This window comes from Rhineura floridana, chromosome 2, assembly GCF_030035675.1.
Source record: "Rhineura floridana isolate rRhiFlo1 chromosome 2, rRhiFlo1.hap2, whole genome shotgun sequence".
NCBI classification, from domain to species: domain Eukaryota; kingdom Metazoa; phylum Chordata; class Lepidosauria; order Squamata; family Rhineuridae; genus Rhineura; species Rhineura floridana.
In genome coordinates, this window is record NC_084481.1 from 197004526 (window position 1) to 197021252 (window position 16727).

Genomic DNA, 16727 nt, shown 5'->3' on the forward strand with positions numbered 1-16727 from the left:
AACAAATCAGCATGCATGCTCAATAAAGACCAGATCATAACCTAACTACTGTGTAAGCTTTGTGCAAGCAAATCAGGATGAATGCTTGATAAACAGGTCGTCTGGAGAACCTCAAAGTTAAGCACTTTGAAGTCCCATTGATTTAATGTAATGTTGTTGGTGAAACTGATATGTCCGGACTCATCTCGGGTGCTCAAAATGCTCATCTCAAAGGCAAGGCAACCATAATGAGCCCCAAACAGTGGTGTAGTGGTAAATTCTGAAGTGCAGAAACTCATCATGATGGCCCTATAACACACTTCATGGAGAGTCTAAAAGTGCAAGCAGCTGTATTCAGCTATACACAGACTTCCCCCAAAGAACAACAGTAAGTAGCACAATATATAATTGATTACTGACAGCCATAGAACAGATGGTTACAGAATAAATTCAACTTTAGAACACACTGGGCTCTGACAAATTGTCTTCAGCCAGCTGAAATGAAATCTTTAGCTTACAATTAGAAATGCATACCATCTTAACAGCTTATCTCTGTTTCTATTGCAAAAAGCTGTCCTGGAAGTGCATTCTAAAGATATAAACAGAAGAGGGATTTCTATTCCGAGGAACATTATATTGTCTGGGACTATTCTCTTTTTGGTCTATTTTATTTTGACGAATCTGCTTCTTCATGACGCCACTAACTGTTTTGATGCTGGGAACTAAATTTGTTTTGTATTCTTGAACATAGAGAGATAAGGCAGGCTGCTCTGTTTATACTGTGATGTCATCAAGCTTGGAATATTAACCCAATTGTTGATGAAATAAGAAGTGGTTCTTCTTTATTTTTGTTTTGTTTTGTTTTCGTGGTTTTAAAAATGGCAATCAAGAAAGTGGCTGAGAATCTGGAAGTAATTATGTTTCAGAAAATAATGGATGAGATTGAGATAACGAAACAAACCCTGCGACAGGGCAGTAAGGAGCTGAAAATTGAACTGAGCAAAATGACGCAGGAGCTTAAAGAAATAGGGGATCCTGTGAGAGAGGAGAATGAGATCAGAGATGAGAAAAGAAAAAATAAAGGGAAGATACAAGCCCTGGAGATTGGAACAAATGTGGAATTGGAAAAAGATCTGGAGTTTATGGATATTAGAAATAAAATCTACTGTTTGGAATTTAACGTTATCTCTGAAGAAATTAATGAAGATATTAGAGATAAAGTTATCAATGGCTTGGATAATCTTCTGGACTGGAATGACGTGATGGAGCTTGATATAGAGAAAATCTATGGAATTAACTGCAGCCATGTGACAATGGAAAAACTCTCAAGAGATGAGCCAGTGCATTTTGTAAAAAAGAAGAACAGAGATATGACTTTACAACAATATTTCAGCAACTTATTCAGAATTGATGGCAAGAAAATATTTGGGATAGAGGAAATTCCCATCAGACTCTTATTATATGACTATGGCTATGACAGCAAGATTATTATGGAATACTGATAATGGAAGATTGGACACTGAAATTACTGGACTTAACAGGACTATTGAAGATGGAAGATGGAATTAATATGGATAATGGAATAATGGCTATTGAAATTATTGGACCTAACAGATTTTGATGAGATGGATTAATCGATATGTTTATTTGGACTATGGTTATGACAATAAGATTAGTATTATTATTAACGAGATGGATTAATCGACATGTTCATTTGGAGAAAAATTGATAGATATATTTCTTAAAGAATTGAAACCTCTCTTTGACTTTTTGTGGAAAGAATAAAGTAATGTTTATGAGATTTGATGATTAATTAAGATAACTACTGGAGGAAAGTGATTTTATAATATAATTTAAGAGACAGGATTGTTATATATTGTAGACCTATAACTGATTTGATCTGCGACAAATGGGAAGTCAACATTTTATTTTTTTGTTTAATCATTTTTGTTTTGTTTTGTTTTTTGTCTTTGAATGTTTTATGATTTTGTTTTGTATGTTTTATGAAAATTTGAATAAAAATTATCGTAAAAAAGAAAAGAAAAGAAAAAGAAATGCATACCATCTTGCAAAGAAGTGTTACCATTTAAACTGCTAGCATGAACTCCCATCAAAGAAAAGATGTTTTCAGCTTCTGCTTATTTGATTATTTTGATTATTGTCCTCATTCTCAAATTCCTCTGTACTAAACTGTCACAAATATTTATTATTGATTTATTAAATTTATATCCTGCCCTTACTCCCAATAGGAGCCCAGGACAGTGCAACAGGAAAAAGTGAAAGTCTTCTTATCACCACATTCACTTGCTAGAGCAAGTAAACTCCATCATAACCCTGGCACTCCCACAGGTAATGCCTTTGTTCCTGTTCTCCCATGTTCCCCCATCACCACATTCCTGCCCCCAAATTCTTCCATGACTCAGATTTTAATTAGAAAGAGGAAAGGGAAGAAGGCCACAAGTAGTCCCTGAGAAATGCAGTTTATTTAAGGGTTACTTGCAATAGAATGATCCTCTGTGGTGCAGAGTGGTAAGTGTCGGTAATGCAGCCAAAGCTCTGCTCACGGCCGGAGTTTGATTCCAACGAAAGGAGGAAGTTGAATCTCCGGTAAAAAGGGGTCGAGGTACACTCAGCCTTCCATCCATCCGTGGTCGGTAAAATGAGTACCTGGCATACGCTGGGGGGTAAAGAAAATCCGGGGAACTGGCAATCCCACCCCATATATACGGTCTACCTTGTAAATGTCGCAAGACGTCACCCTAAGAGTCGGAAATGACACGCACTATAAGTGTGGGGACACCTTTACCTTTTTACTTGCAATAGAAGCAAAGTTCCTCAGGGAATACTTGTGGACCTCTTCCCATTTCCATTCCCTGCTGTCAGAGCTTGGTCACCACCAGAGTGCCACTGCAACTGGAGAAGGGAGTGGAGAGAGATCTTCCACCTTCCCATTTACCGTAGCTTGTTCCTACTGCCAGAGTACCACCACTGTTCTATCTGTTGAGTGGGAGGAAAAGGTAGGCGAGTGGAAGAGAGGAGGCTTACAGTGATGTGAGGCAGGCTCTTTCCAAATTTGATTGGTTTGAAATGAAATTGAACTCTTTTCTGATTGGGGGGGGACAAATGGCTTAGCTTATTTGCAAGCCCATCTGGTTGCAAGCCATGGGAAATGTGTCCATTACTAATTTCAATTGGAGAGTTAAGCATATGCTTAAATTCTCCTGCTGAAATCAGTTTGACATAAATTGCTTAATGTTGATTGGATCATAGAATCATAGAACAGTAGAGTTGGAAGGGGCCTATAAGGCCATAAAGTCCAACCCCCTGTTGATCATGCCAGTTGATCCCAGTAGTCAAACATGGTGGTTGAGATGGGATGTTGCCTACTATCTAAGCACTTGAAACTAAGCCACTGAAGTCCATGCATTGGTAACACTGGATTACTGCTTTGTATTCAGTGAGTGACTGCCCTTCAGCCTGGTCCAGATGTTCCAGCTAATGTAGAATGCAGCGGCTAGACTGCTGACGGGAACAAATGGCTGACAGCATTTAACACCACTGTTAAAACATCTGCACTGGCTGCCTGTATGCTACTGGGCCAGGTTCAAGGCTCTTGTGCTGACATACAAAGCTCGATCACTGCAATAAGCCAGAGAAATGTTATTATTTGTCCCTTGTGCTATAGAGGCCCAACTGGCTTCAACTAGAAGTCAGGCATTTAGCCTGACTGGTCCCATGCTATGGAATACCTTTCCAGCACCAGTAAAAATTATAGTGGACTTCCTTACTATTGCCTTTCAGGCATTTCTTGAGGACCTTTTTATGCTGACAGATTTATGCCTATGATTATTTTATATTATTTTTATGGAATGCTTTGTTGTATAAATTGTTGTACACTGAGTTGATATTTTGTATGAGTTGGCAGTATATAAATATTTTTATAAAATAAATAAGTAAGCTATTTATTTATTATAATATTTAGTTTACAATCCTAGGGGATATCCTTGGTGGAAGCCCAAACATGTCCAAGTTCTTCAACATGACTCAACATCCTTCTTCAGATTGGATAGGCTGGTGGGGAGCCTGACTGCCGACAAATTTTTGTTTCTAGGTCCCATTGTTTTCAAGGCCGTCTTGAAGAAGCATGAAATTATTTGCAATTCCATGTGAACTAATTTCCTCTGAACGTGTGTGAGATCAGGAAGCAAATTCCAGTTTCAGCCCCTCCTCACTGAAGGCAATGATGGCCACCAACTTGGCTGGCTTTACAAGAGGATTAGACAAATACATGGAGGATAAGGCTATCAGTGGTGATTAGCCATGATGGTTACGCTCTGACTTCATGATTGGAGGTAGTATGCTTTTGAATAGCAGTTACTAGAAACTGCAGGAGGGGAGAGTGCTGTTGGCTCAGATCCTGTTTGTGGGCTTCCCATAGCCATCTGATTAACCATTGTGAAAATAGGATACTTGACTAGATGGGCCATTGGCCTGATCCAGCAGGCTCGTCTTATGTTCTTACGTTGCTCTCCACTCCAACATCTACCTGTGTTCATTTGATCCATTAAATATTCCAAAGGCTGGCAAAGATAATAAAAGGTAAAGGTGTCCCCGCACTTATAGTGCGAGTCGTTTCCGACTCTTAGGGTGACGTCTTGCGACATTTACTAGGCAGACCGTATATATGGGGTGGGATTGCCAGTTCCTTCCCCGGCCTTTCTTTTCCGCCCAGCATATGCCGGGTACTCATTTTACCGACCACGGATGGATGGAAGGCTGAGTGGACCTCGACCCCTTTTACCGGAGATTCGACTTCCTCCTTCCGTTGGAATCGAATTCCGGCCGTGAGCAGAGCTTCAGCTGCGTTACCACCGCTTTCCATTCTGCGCCACGGAGGGTCGTTGGTAAAGATAATACAAAGCTAGTACATATCAATTTAAATTAATTATCTTTAACTGCATAAACATCCTCCTGTGGTATGTCCCTGGGCAAGGGGAAACTATTTTTGTGCATGCATGCATGAATGGTAATATTTGCTAGAATATTCTTGGAGGATAAGGCTATCAGTAGCTCCTGCCCATGATACTCTTCTACATCCACTGCCAGAGAACATAGCCAACATGTCTGAATACCAGTTGCTGGGAAGTGGGTAGAATCCTGTTGCACTCACGTTCTGCTTTCAGGCTTCCCATAGGCATTTGGTTGGCCACTGTGAGAACAGAATGCTGCACTAGATGGGCCATTGGCCAGATCCAGCAGGATTCCTCTTATGTTCTTTCACCTGGTTTTAAGACCATTAACAACATTTTGCCCTGATTTAGTGCCCCACCTCATTCTGCTCTTTGAATTTCTTCCCTGCCCATCACCTGAATTTTCATTGCTACATTGTCCCAGGTTACCTTATTCTGCTGCTCTAGCAATAGGGTAGAGGCAAGTGTACTGTGGTCACTCACTAAGCAACCAGCTACACTCTTTAAAATGAATGATGGTTCTGTAAAGAACGTATAAATTATTTATTTTATTTATTATTTGGTTTATATCCCGCCCTTCCTCCCAGCAGGATCCCAGGGCAGCAAATAAATCCCACATATATAAAGGTCTGTTGTGACAGGCAGTTAACATAGATCATTCCCACGTGGCCCTAAAATGGGCTTTTGATATCATCTAATATGCCACTTGTCCCTTTCCTCTCCCTCCCAAGTCACCCAAAACCTAATTAGGGAATACAGCATTAAAAGACCCCATAGCATTTGTGTGCAAAGTGCTTTAACCATTATTATCTCATGAATCCTTAAAACAGCTCAGGAAAAGGGTAGCAGTGATGGACAAGATGAAGTAAGGTAAGGAACATGGAGTCATTGATGGTTGGTGCCCACTGGGACTGGTCAGGCAGGGATGCCAATGGTAGATGGAGCCACAGCCAATGACAGGCAGAGCCAACTAAATCTAGTTTTGCCTCCACCGTTCCTGCCACAAGGGCAACACTTGAAGACTGAAGAGGAGGAAGCTGACAACCCCTGGACTGGTTGTAAATAAGAAGGCAAGTACAGTATGTGGGGGCTTGTTTAGGGCAGACTACTGAGGTTGGTGGCAATGTCCCAGTTGCCCTAATGAACCAACCTCCAGTATCCATCTCCCGGTATCCCTATCACTTGCGGCCTATTGCCGAAATAAAACACAGACACCATTGCTTGGGTAAATGATGGGCCACTTTATTTAAACAGAATCAATTGAATAATGAACCTGCAGAAGGGAGATTAAGGGCGGGGCGTTCTGGAGATCCAGGCAAAGCCTGTTAGCAGCTATCGGGCGATCATGCCCTGCCTGAGCCTGGGGCTGCCCTGTGCCAGCCCCCCAGCTCCAGCCACACCCTGAAGATGTGTAGGGGGTCCAACCCGCATCACCGCCCCTCGGAGCCCTGAAACTCTGAGCGGATGAGGCACGTTGGCCCCAAAGGCGGCCCGTACCCTGTCCCCGGGCCGTGTAGCCCTGAGCTGCAGGCCTCCGGACCGCCTGTCACCCCCAAAGGTGCCTAAAGGTGTCACCTAGCTGCCCTTTCCCTTTAACCTTTCCCCGCACTTCTTCGCTTGCATCCCAAAGTGACCGTTAACAATACAAACTAAACAGCCCAATCAGCCTATTGACCCCAGGGGCACCCGTGCTAACCCTTGACCCCTCCCCCCAACCACAGTGTGGAGTAGGCAAAAGAAACCTGCCAGCAAAGCGAGGCAGGCAGGCCAAAAATTCCTAGTCGGCCCCGTAGCGACCAAATGGATCACACTGCAGCAGAGGGAGGGTCGGGCGGGTGCCGCCGAAATTTGAACTGGATGGCGGGAAGCAGGCGGGGCGGCCTTAAATAGCCTTCAGCCGCCCCGCCTCCCTGCCGCGTCACACGACGGCGCGCCAGCGCGCCGTGTGTGCACGCATCCCATCCAAGATGGCGGCCGGGACATCGACAGCGGCCGCAAGCTCGTCCCTCTGCCCGGTAGGTCCCAGGCACGGAACGGGATTGCGGCCTATTGCCGAAATAAAACACAGACACCATTGCTTGGGTAAATGATGGGCCACTTTATTTAAACAGAATCAATTGAATAATGAACCTGCAGAAGGGAGATTAAGGGCGGGGCGTTCTGGAGATCCAGGCAAAGCCTGTTAGCAGCTATCGGGCGATCATGCCCTGCCTGAGCCTGGGGCTGCCCTGTGCCAGCCCCCCAGCTCCAGCCACACCCTGAAGATGTGTAGGGGGTCCAACCCGCATCACCGCCCCTCGGAGCCCTGAAACTCTGAGCGGATGAGGCACGTTGGCCCCAAAGGCGGCCCGTACCCTGTCCCCGGGCCGTGTAGCCCTGAGCTGCAGGCCTCCGGACCGCCTGTCACCCCCAAAGGTGCCTAAAGGTGTCACCTAGCTGCCCTTTCCCTTTAACCTTTCCCCGCACTTCTTCGCCACAGAAGGGGGACAAGCCTCTGCTTAGTCCCCCTTTACCCCACACCCGATAAGAATCTGGTGTAAACCCTTCTGCAGGTCCCTTAGAAAGATGTCGTTGCCCTTGTCCGTCAAATGGACGCCGTCAGGCCGAAACAGCTCAAGCTTGTTGTGGCCCACCTCTGGGTGGTGGATGACAGAACCTCCTAAGTCCCTAAGGGCCCTCTGAATTTGCCTGTTCACCTTTTTCCGTGCCCTGTCCATCCCTCGTGGGTCACCGGCACAATTCCACCTCCTGCGCGGCAGGATGTCTGACCACACTAAGTGCACCCCCGGCCAGCGACGTGCAATGGCCCGGAGGTCACCGCATGCCTGTTCAATTAGGGCCTTGCCCTTTAACAGACCCAAGTCGTTGCCCCCGAGGTGGATCACCAGCACCTGGGGCGCTGCCACTTCCACAGCCGGTTGAAACAAGGCTGGCAGGAGCCCATCCCAACGCATCCCCCGACGTCCCAGCCACCGCACTGCGGCCCATTGACTGAGCCCCAGCTGCGTGCCGAAGCGAGACTTCGCCGCCCTGCGGCCTGCCCAGAACATCATACTGTGGCCACATAGGAGGATGCGTGGCTGCTCCGATCTTGTCCAGCGATCTGTTGAAACAACAACGACATTGGGTAACAATGGGGGGGGGGCCCTGGGGGGGGGCAAAGTCTAGCCGCTGGCGCCGTGTGTGTCAGCAAGTGGTCTAACGTAGGCCTTGTACGCGTCCGAGGACCACCCGCCCACGGCCTGAAGCCTGTCTTTAGTAAAGCCCAATAGGGCCGCCGTGGAGGCCGCACCTATCCGGAAGGAGTGTGTCCCGAACTTACTGGGGTCCACGCCTAAGTTCCCCAGTGCGGCCTTCGCCACGGACCAGAACTGGTATCTGGTAAGGGGCTGGGAGTTCCTATGTATGAATAGGTACCCTGACTGCGACCCCCTCGCTGCCACAAAACCGCGCAGGGCTGTTACTGGGCAGAGTTCTTGCTGCTGGCATGGGGCCAATACCACCAGGCGCCCCTTACCATGCTGGTCCATTTTAGACCGCCTGAGCCGCAGGATGGCCCGCTCTGCCCTCCAGCTGAGGTCGGAGACTAGCAGGGCTCGGAGGGAGTTATCCCTCTTGGAAGCTGCCACCACCTCCCCAATTCGGAAGGCCCCAAAAAACAGAGTGAGGGCCGTAGCATGATATAGCAGGGCCTCGAAAGGGGAAGAACACAAGTGCTTCCACTGTCCCTGCAGGCCAAACAATAGCTCTGGGGAAAAGGGGAGGCGGGCATCCGGGGGGCAAGGGCGCTCGCGGGACCAACCCTCCAGCATCCGGCGCACCCTAAAGTCACCCGTGTAGTCCTGAAAGCCCCGTGCCTTCGCTAGGAAAGCGAGGCCTGAGAGCTTACCTTTGATGGTCCTGACTGAAAGGCCTCTCCATTTCCCCTCCACGCAGAACTCCATAAGCTGCTCGACCGGGATGGGCCACTCCTGGACGTAACCCCTGGACTCTCTGAAGTTAGATAGATCCCTACCTGCCCCCTGGTAGCTGGCCAAAGTGCTGGGCACCACAGAAAGGCTTATGGCCCTTTCTGATTCAATCCTCCAATCTCCCATAGCGCTGGGGGGAACGCCTCCGGCAGAGCCCTTGCCCACGGTGCCAGCTGGCGAAACTTCTCCATCTGGTTCCGTGATAGAGCATCAGCAATACTATTGTCAATACCCGGAACGTGGCGCGCCAGGAACTGAATATTATAGCGAAGACATTGGAGCACGAATGCTCGCACCAGAAGCATAACGTTGGGGTTTCTAGAGGACAGGGTGTTAATAACGTGCACTGTGGGGAGGTTGTCGCACCAAAAGTGGACTGAGGAATTACACAGCTTGTCGGGCCAGAGGTGTACGGCCACGACAATGGGGAAGAACTCTAAGAACGTCAGGTCTCTGGTCAGGCCGGCCAGTGTCCAGCCCTGTGGCCAGCTGCCGTGGCACCATGAGTCATGCAGAATGACCCCAAAACCGAAGGCACCCGAGGCATCGGAGTGCACCTGTAGCTCTGCCTCCAACAGGCGATCCCTTCTCCATAGGGAGACCCCATTAAAGTTCCGCAAGAAGGTGGACCACACTGTCAGGTCAGCCCTAAGAGCGGCTGTCACCCGTGTGCGGTGGTAGGATCGTGATAGGCCAGCCATGGCGTCATATACGCGCCGCAGGAAGGCGCGGCCGGGCGCTACAACCCTGCAGGCAAAGTTCAGCTGGCCTGCCAGCCGTTGGAGAGTGGCTAATGTCACCTTATTAGAACTGACCACCTCTGAGATCTTCTCCCTGAGGGCCCCCAACTTGTCCTGAGGAAGCCTGCAGCATTGGGCCACCGTATCTATCTCGATGCCCAGAAACGTGATAGCAGTGGATGGGCCCTCAGTTTTTTCGGCCGCGAGGGGGACGCCCAGCTCCCCAGCCAGCCCCGCGAAATGTGCCATGAACGCCCTGCAGGTGCCTGAGTCCGCAGGGCCCGCAAACAGGTAGTCATCTAAATAGTGTACCACTGATTGCAAGCCTGCGCGCCTCTTGACCGCCCACTCCAAGAAGGAGCTGAAGCGCTCGAAAACAGAGCATGATATAGAGCAGCCCATAGGCAATGCCCTGTCCACGTAATATTCACCATCAAAAGCCAAGCCCAACAGCTCGAAGTCCTGTGGGTGGACCGGGAGGAGGCGGAAAGCAGACTTGATGTCACACTTTCCCATAAGGGCCCCAACCCCGCAGTCCCTGACCATTCGCACAGCACAGTCGAATGATGTGTAGCGGACTGAGCACAGCTCCGCTGGGATAAAGTCATTGACTGACTCACCCTGTGGAAAGGACAGGTGGTGTATCAGGCGAAATTCACCTGGTGCCCTCTTGGGGACGAGGCCCAACGGGGAAACTCTGAGTGAGGGGATGGGTGGTGCAGCAAAGGGGCCCAAAACCCGGCCGGCTACTACTTCCTTCCTAATTTTTTCTCTCAGAACTGATTCCATGCCTTCCACTGACTTAAGGTTGCAGGACATGAAAGGTCGCCTGGGACCTAAATAGGGGATCCGAAAACCCACTGTGAAGCCTTCTAATAAAAACTGGGCATCTAGGACTAGGGGGTAAAGGTGGAGTAAGTGTCGGAGCTCGGCAATTTTAATTGGGCTGGGGCCCCTTTCCCTGAGCTGCGCCTGCAGCCCCTGTCCTCCTTGCGCCAGCCGAATCCCTGTTTCCACCCCTGAAGGGGTGGCCCCTGGGGCAGCTAGTGCAGGCGTGAGGGCCCCCACATATGGCACATTCATGTCTGAACCTGCACGGGCTCCGACCGCAAAGGCCACGCGAGCTGAACTCCCAGCAAAGCAGGCGGGGTTGAACCCCCTGCCCCGCAGGCCCGCGGGAAGCAGTTGCTGATGCCTGGCGCGCCAAGAGATGGCCGCTGTCCGCCCTATCGCCTGCCATGGGTCTAGAATGCGCCATAAATTGCAGCCACAGGTCAGCCTCCTTCTTGTCCCAGGGGAGGGATGTATCAAAAGCCGCCCTCATACGGAACGCCTGGTCGTAGTCCAGCCATGCCGTCCCTTGAAACTCCGAATAGCCCCGGTATATGATATCGAGGTATTTGATCAGTACCGAGGCCCTGTGAGGCTGCCTCTGTATTACCACCCCCATGTAGGTAAGGAATGCAGGCAGCCAGTTAGCCCAAGAGCGCTCTACCCGTCGGCGCTTGGGCCTATCGGGCTCTGCATGTTCTCCTTTATCCTTATCCTTCCCAACCGGCTCCCTGTACAGGAGCGAGAATAGGTCCACATACTCTCCCCTCCATATTCTGTCCTTCGTAGCAGGCAGAAGATGAAAACCCAGTGGGGCAGACGTTTCCCCAAAAGGTATGGCCCCCTCTCTGACTGATCCCAGGGGGTCGGATATCTCTGCAGGGGGGTTGGCAGACAGGGCGGGCTGATGTCCTCCTTCCGTCGCCGTCCCAGCGGCGAGGTGCCAGACCTGCTCGCAGGCCTCCCTTAGGGGATGCTGCTGCTGTGGCATAACCTCCCCCCCGCCGGCGGGGGTCCCTGCCTGCCCATATCCCTCGGTTACCGCTGGTGGGGAAAAGGGCCAGTAGGGGTACCCCCAGGGGGCCCAGCTCCACTGCTGCTGTCCTTGTTGTTGTGGCATGATAGAGGACTCACCCTGTGTGCTTTCCGCCGAAGGTCCTTGTGCGGGCTGCATTGTTGGGGCTGCTTGCAGGGTGGGAGTTGCGCCTGGCTCTATGCTGGGCGTCCTCGCCTCAGCCCTGAGCCCGGCCTCCAGCACATCCAGTCGCGCTAAGATGGAAGCAACAGCCCCTGCATCAGCACTGTTCACTGGCCGCTGTGTTTTCCCCCGAGACCGTTTGGGTGGTGGGTCTTTCTTCTTCCCTGTCACAGGTTGGTCCCGGGGTGCATTAGGGTGGCTTGAGCCATGTTCTAGGGCTTCCAACCTGGCTAATATGGCCGCCCATGGTGGCCCCTCCCCACTCCTTGCCCCCTCCGCCGCTGGGGGTGGGCATCTCCCCCCTGCTCTGGGGGCCTTTCCCTTCCCTTTTGGCCCCCCTTGTCCTTTCTTAGGCATACTAGAGGGAGATAGGGGGCCCCGCTTGCAAAACGACGTGATTACAAAGCGTTGTGAAGGAGCCCGCCTGCTTAATCAATACCCCCACCCGGCACCCAATTATCCTGGAGGGTAGCCTAATTGCCCTGCACGTGGCAAGGATTGATGGTTGGGTCGTGCCCCACCTACCCCCGCGCTAATTAAAATTAACAATTAAATTTAAAAGTTGCCGGCCAAAGGCCGCCTAGCCTGTGGTCCTCGCCGTGCTGGATCCGATCCTGCGCTGCCGCCTCGTCGTGACTGCCCCAGGATCCTCGCCGCCTAGGCCTTGTTGCCCGCCGCCACTGCCTCCCTGTCTCTCAATGAGGTTGGGGGGGGGGCTCGCTGCCGCCCAGCCACCCTGGCCACAGGAAGCCTCCGGAGGCCCACGTGCGCCGGCAGAGAAGCCGCCGCCGAAGCTGCTGCTGCCGAAATTGCCGCTGAAGGAAGCCGCGCCTTGCCGAAGCTGCTGCTGCCGCGATCGCTGCCAAAGGAACCCCGCCGAAGCTGCCGCCAAAAGGAGCCCGGCCGAAGCTGCCGCTGAAGGAAACCGCGCCGAGCCGAAGCTGCTGCTGCTGCGGCTGCCCCGATTGCCGCCGAAATTTGAACTGGATGGCGGGAAGCAGGCGGGGCGGCCTTAAATAGCCTTCAGCCGCCCCGCCTCCCTGCCACGTCACACAACGGCGCGCCAGCGCGCCGTGTGTGCACGCATCCCATCCAAGATGGCGGCCGGGACATCGACAGCGGCCGCAAGCTCGTCCCTCTGCCCGGTAGGTCCCAGGCACGGAACGGGATTCTGCACATCAACAAACATTCCTGAAGCAGATTGTGACAGTGAGTGACAAGAGTAACCAGAAACTGGTTGCCTAGCAGTGCACTTTGGGCCATCCCAGCACTCTCATTGAATAGGCAGCTCTGAAAAGCTGTGGCTCTGTAATCATTGAGATATGCTGCAGAAATCTACACCTACACATTTTTTTTAGGTGAGGTCACCATTCAAGCTGAAGGTTGGGCAGCAGGTGGGCAGTATTCTTGCAAACAATTCAATCAATTTTATTGCGTGTAGCCATAGGCCTTTGCAAAATACAAAAAAGGTAAAATAAACGACAAGTAAACTCCATGGGAGCTGGGGCAGGTACAATATTACAGCCAACACGTATCTGAAAGGAGCTTGATATAACTCGCCCTCAGCTTTCTAGGGCGAAATTGGTCACTGCAACTGTTACTTGTTTGTGATTGTCAGCTAGTAGCTCTACTACCAGGTCTTGAGGGGCTTTCCCCCAGTTTGAGCAGGTATAGGTGGCAGTGTAGGAGGTAATGGGCGATGTCCTCAATCTGATTGCTACCAAAGACGCATCTTCGTTCCTTGGTCGGGATTCCCATGTATCTCCCGTCAAGATAAGCCATGGGCATCACATGGAATCTAAGTTCTGTGAACGCCCTACGTAAATGAGCACACGTCAACACTTCAAAGTATTGTGGTTTAGCGTGGTTGGGCTTGAATAGGGGGAACCAGGGGAAGAAAGAGGCTGCAACAATTGTTGCCCGATCTTGGCACGCGTCGTGGTCAAAGACCCAGTTCCGAAGCTCAAGTTGATTGAGACTTAGATACTTTCCCAGGGTAAGGTTATAGATCTTTCGTTTTTCTTGGCACGATTGGGCCCAACCCCCAATCCTGCATTGTTCATTCCAGCAAAGTTTGGGGACAGAACAGTCATCCATACTGGATATGCTAAATCCATTTTTGCCGAAAGGGATGGGAGGCCGAGCTCTGCTCTTAAGTGGGCCGAGGGAACCCCATGGGGGAGCCCCAGGATCTGCCTCATAAACTTGTTTTGGAGAACTTCTAATGTGTGTTTAACTAAACCCCCTCACAGCTCTACCCCATATAGAATTTTGGCCAAAATTCTTGCAAACAGTGAAACTGAGTAAGCTTGGGCATAAGCTTGCACAAAGTTTACAACTGGAAAAGAAATAAAAAACCACCAAACTTTCTTTCTTTCTTTCTTTCTTTCTTTCTTTCTTTCTTTCTTTCTTTCTTTCTTTCTTTCTTTCTTTCTTTCTTTCTGTAACTGGATCATCTTGGTGGCCCCAATACGTTTGGTGAACTTTTCAGCTTTCCAGCTATTTCCAACTATTTTACCACTCCACTTCTGGATTCTAGATGGGCCTGTGAGGAAAGTGACAAAATACTGGGAGAAATTATGCTATTGTGGTATTTTAACAGGAAGTCCTGGAAACCTCACTAAATAGCTTGTTCTTACAGGTTTTCCAAGCTTAAAAGTTATTGTGATAAAACCAACAAGGGTTTGTCAGATGGCAATACATGCCAATACATGTGATTTCAAATAACACCCTTCCCCGCCCGAAAGCATCAAACAATACAGATACAAATGAGTCACCTAAAATTTGGAGAAAGAATTATCAACATATATTGCAGTGAGCCTCACTCACTGAAAGAGAAGCCTTTTGGGGAGACATTCCCTTTTATCCTGAGCTAAAGTTCAGAAAGATTATAGGAAGATGAATATTCCATCATCCTATAGTTTGCTGTAATATCACAAAGGTAAAGACAACATGGAAACAAACTTTAAAAAGCACATAAATGAGAGTTGGGCCCTTTCCATACATTAAGTACAGTTAAATAATCAACAATTAAAGCTGGGATGCAGAACCTTTTTCAGATGGAGGGTCACATGCCAATGGTGGGTGAAGTTTGTGAAGGGTGCTGAGAGTTGTTGAAATGGAAATGGACTGCCTTCAAGTCAATCCCAACTTATGGCGACCCTATGAATAGGGTTTTCATGGTAAGCGGTATTCAGAGGGGGTTTACTGTTGCCTCCCTCTGAGGCTGAGAAGCAGTGACTGGCCCAAGGTCACCCAGTGAGCTTCATGGCCGTGTGGGGATTCGAACCGTGGTCTCCCAGGTCGTAGTTGTTAGGAGACCCCTATTCCCTTCACAAAGCTACAACCTCAGAGGTCCCTGGGAAGAGGGACTGATTGTTAAACAACTCTTAGAACTGCAGCTCTGTGAGGAGGATGGGGGTTTCCTAACAACTTTCAGCACCCTTAACAGATAGAATTCCCAGGATTCTATGGGGAAGCCATGGGTGTTAAAGTGGGATCATGGTGCTTTAAATGTATAGTGTGGATGTGGCCTAATATTCAGCAGGCAGGCCAGTCAGCTTTTGTCTCTGAATTGGAGAGGAGACATCCTTATCCTTTCTCTCAGGCAGGAAAATGTCTTGAGCCAGGCCTGGTTATGATGTACTTAACAGCTAATATAGGCAACTGGTTAACTATAGCAGCTGTCCATGTTGTGAGGAGAATTTTGACTTCTCTCATTAGTCCCAATTGGAAAAAGTAGAAAAATGCTAGTTTGGTGAAAGTGAGGGTGGATGCAACAGACAACAGGGAGAAAGCCATTGTGTAAATCAACCTTAAGATGACATTAATAATCATGATTGATTTGTCTAATAAGAGACAAGGGGGAAGGAGCCTCAGTCCAATTCAGTTTGATTTAGTCTAGAAGCAGAAGGCGAGCCAAGAATCTTTTAAAGAATTCTAGCACAGGAGTTTAACCAAGACCTTCTCTGTGTCAAAAATCCATTAAAGTAGTTCTCTTCTTTAATCCAATTCTGAGTGTTATAGAAAATTTTCTCCCTGCTATCCATCAACCATCATTAAAACCAGGATCGGTGCACACACATAACTTCCATCAGTGTGAGAATAACGCCCCTCCTCCCAATCTTATGACCATGTTCAGTATATGAGTGTCATATTTGTCACTTTGCATTCCTCAGAACATTGGCCTTCCATCAAAGAAATCCCCCAAAATATGTGTGTGTGTATTTTAAATCCAGCCCTTCATTTAACACTATATGGTTAATTAGAGAAGGGTTTGATGATTGACTCCAGATGCATATATGGCTTTACTGAATGTGGTTATAAGCAGTTTTATAAAACTCCTTGAAGTTTTTAAGTGGTTAGATCAAAGAAGCAATCTGTTCCAAAGAGTAGGTGCCTCAGGAGAGAACTTTGTACACTGTGATATTGGGACACCAATAATCTGCTTTTCTCTTTCATAATAGTGCAGATGGGGGGGGGGGCTGAGAGAAAGTTCTAGTTTAATGAACTAGAAAGTTCTAATTAGCTAAACATGACTTGCATCGATCCATCTCTCTCACCTTGGTAAATACTAGGAATCTTTATCACAGTAACTGATAAGGAAATGTATCCCTTTTCTTACTGTAATGATCGAATTATCAGAAAATCTGTGTAGACCATGCTATCTTGGATGATCATAAGCTGCGGTTCTATATACAGGGATGTTGTTAGGGGCATAGCTAAGAGAATCCAGGGAGCCTGAACCCTGGGTCTTTTCCACCAACCCCTGTATCGCCCCTCCCCCCTTTAACATTTTTTAAAAAGTTTGCTTAGAGAGTAGGTGGGAGCATGCAGCAAAATGTAGCACTGGTGAGATCCCAGCTACCCACTATCCTAATTTGCCAGCCCGGCCTCTTTTGGATCCGCCTCGTGGAATTCACCCAACCTGCCCACCCTCAGGATAGAGCACCCACTGACGCTTTATGCGGTGTCTGGTTAACAGGGCCAGGTGGGGGGCTTTTTCTCAGTGAATGGTTAAGTATTACTTATAATTTGT

General features: G+C 48.9%; 1 protein-coding gene across 1 annotated transcript; it reads right to left on the reverse strand.

Annotated features, from left to right (window-relative positions):
• Positions 1-6175: 6175 nt before the first annotated feature.
• Positions 6176-12638, reverse strand: LOC133378399 (uncharacterized). The gene is made up of 2 exons (XM_061613234.1): positions 11626-12638; positions 6176-8052 (listed from the first exon to the last, which is right to left on the reverse strand). The coding sequence occupies exons 1-2, from the start codon at positions 12044-12046 to the stop codon at positions 7448-7450; spliced, it is 1026 nt and encodes a 341-aa protein (XP_061469218.1). The 5' UTR covers positions 12047-12638; the 3' UTR covers positions 6176-7447.
• Between the last annotated feature and the right edge of the window lie 4089 nt (positions 12639-16727).

Excerpts from the sequence above, each read along its gene's own strand:
- LOC133378399 (XM_061613234.1), bottom strand. The coding sequence starts at position 12,046 with ATGCCTAAGAAAGGACAAGGGGGGCCAAAAGGGAAGGGAAAGGCCCCC. Across the intron at positions 8,053-11,625 it reads TTCGGCGGAAAGCACACAGG|ATCGCTGGACAAGATCGGAG; the intron begins GTGAGTCCTCTA and ends TTGTTTCAACAG.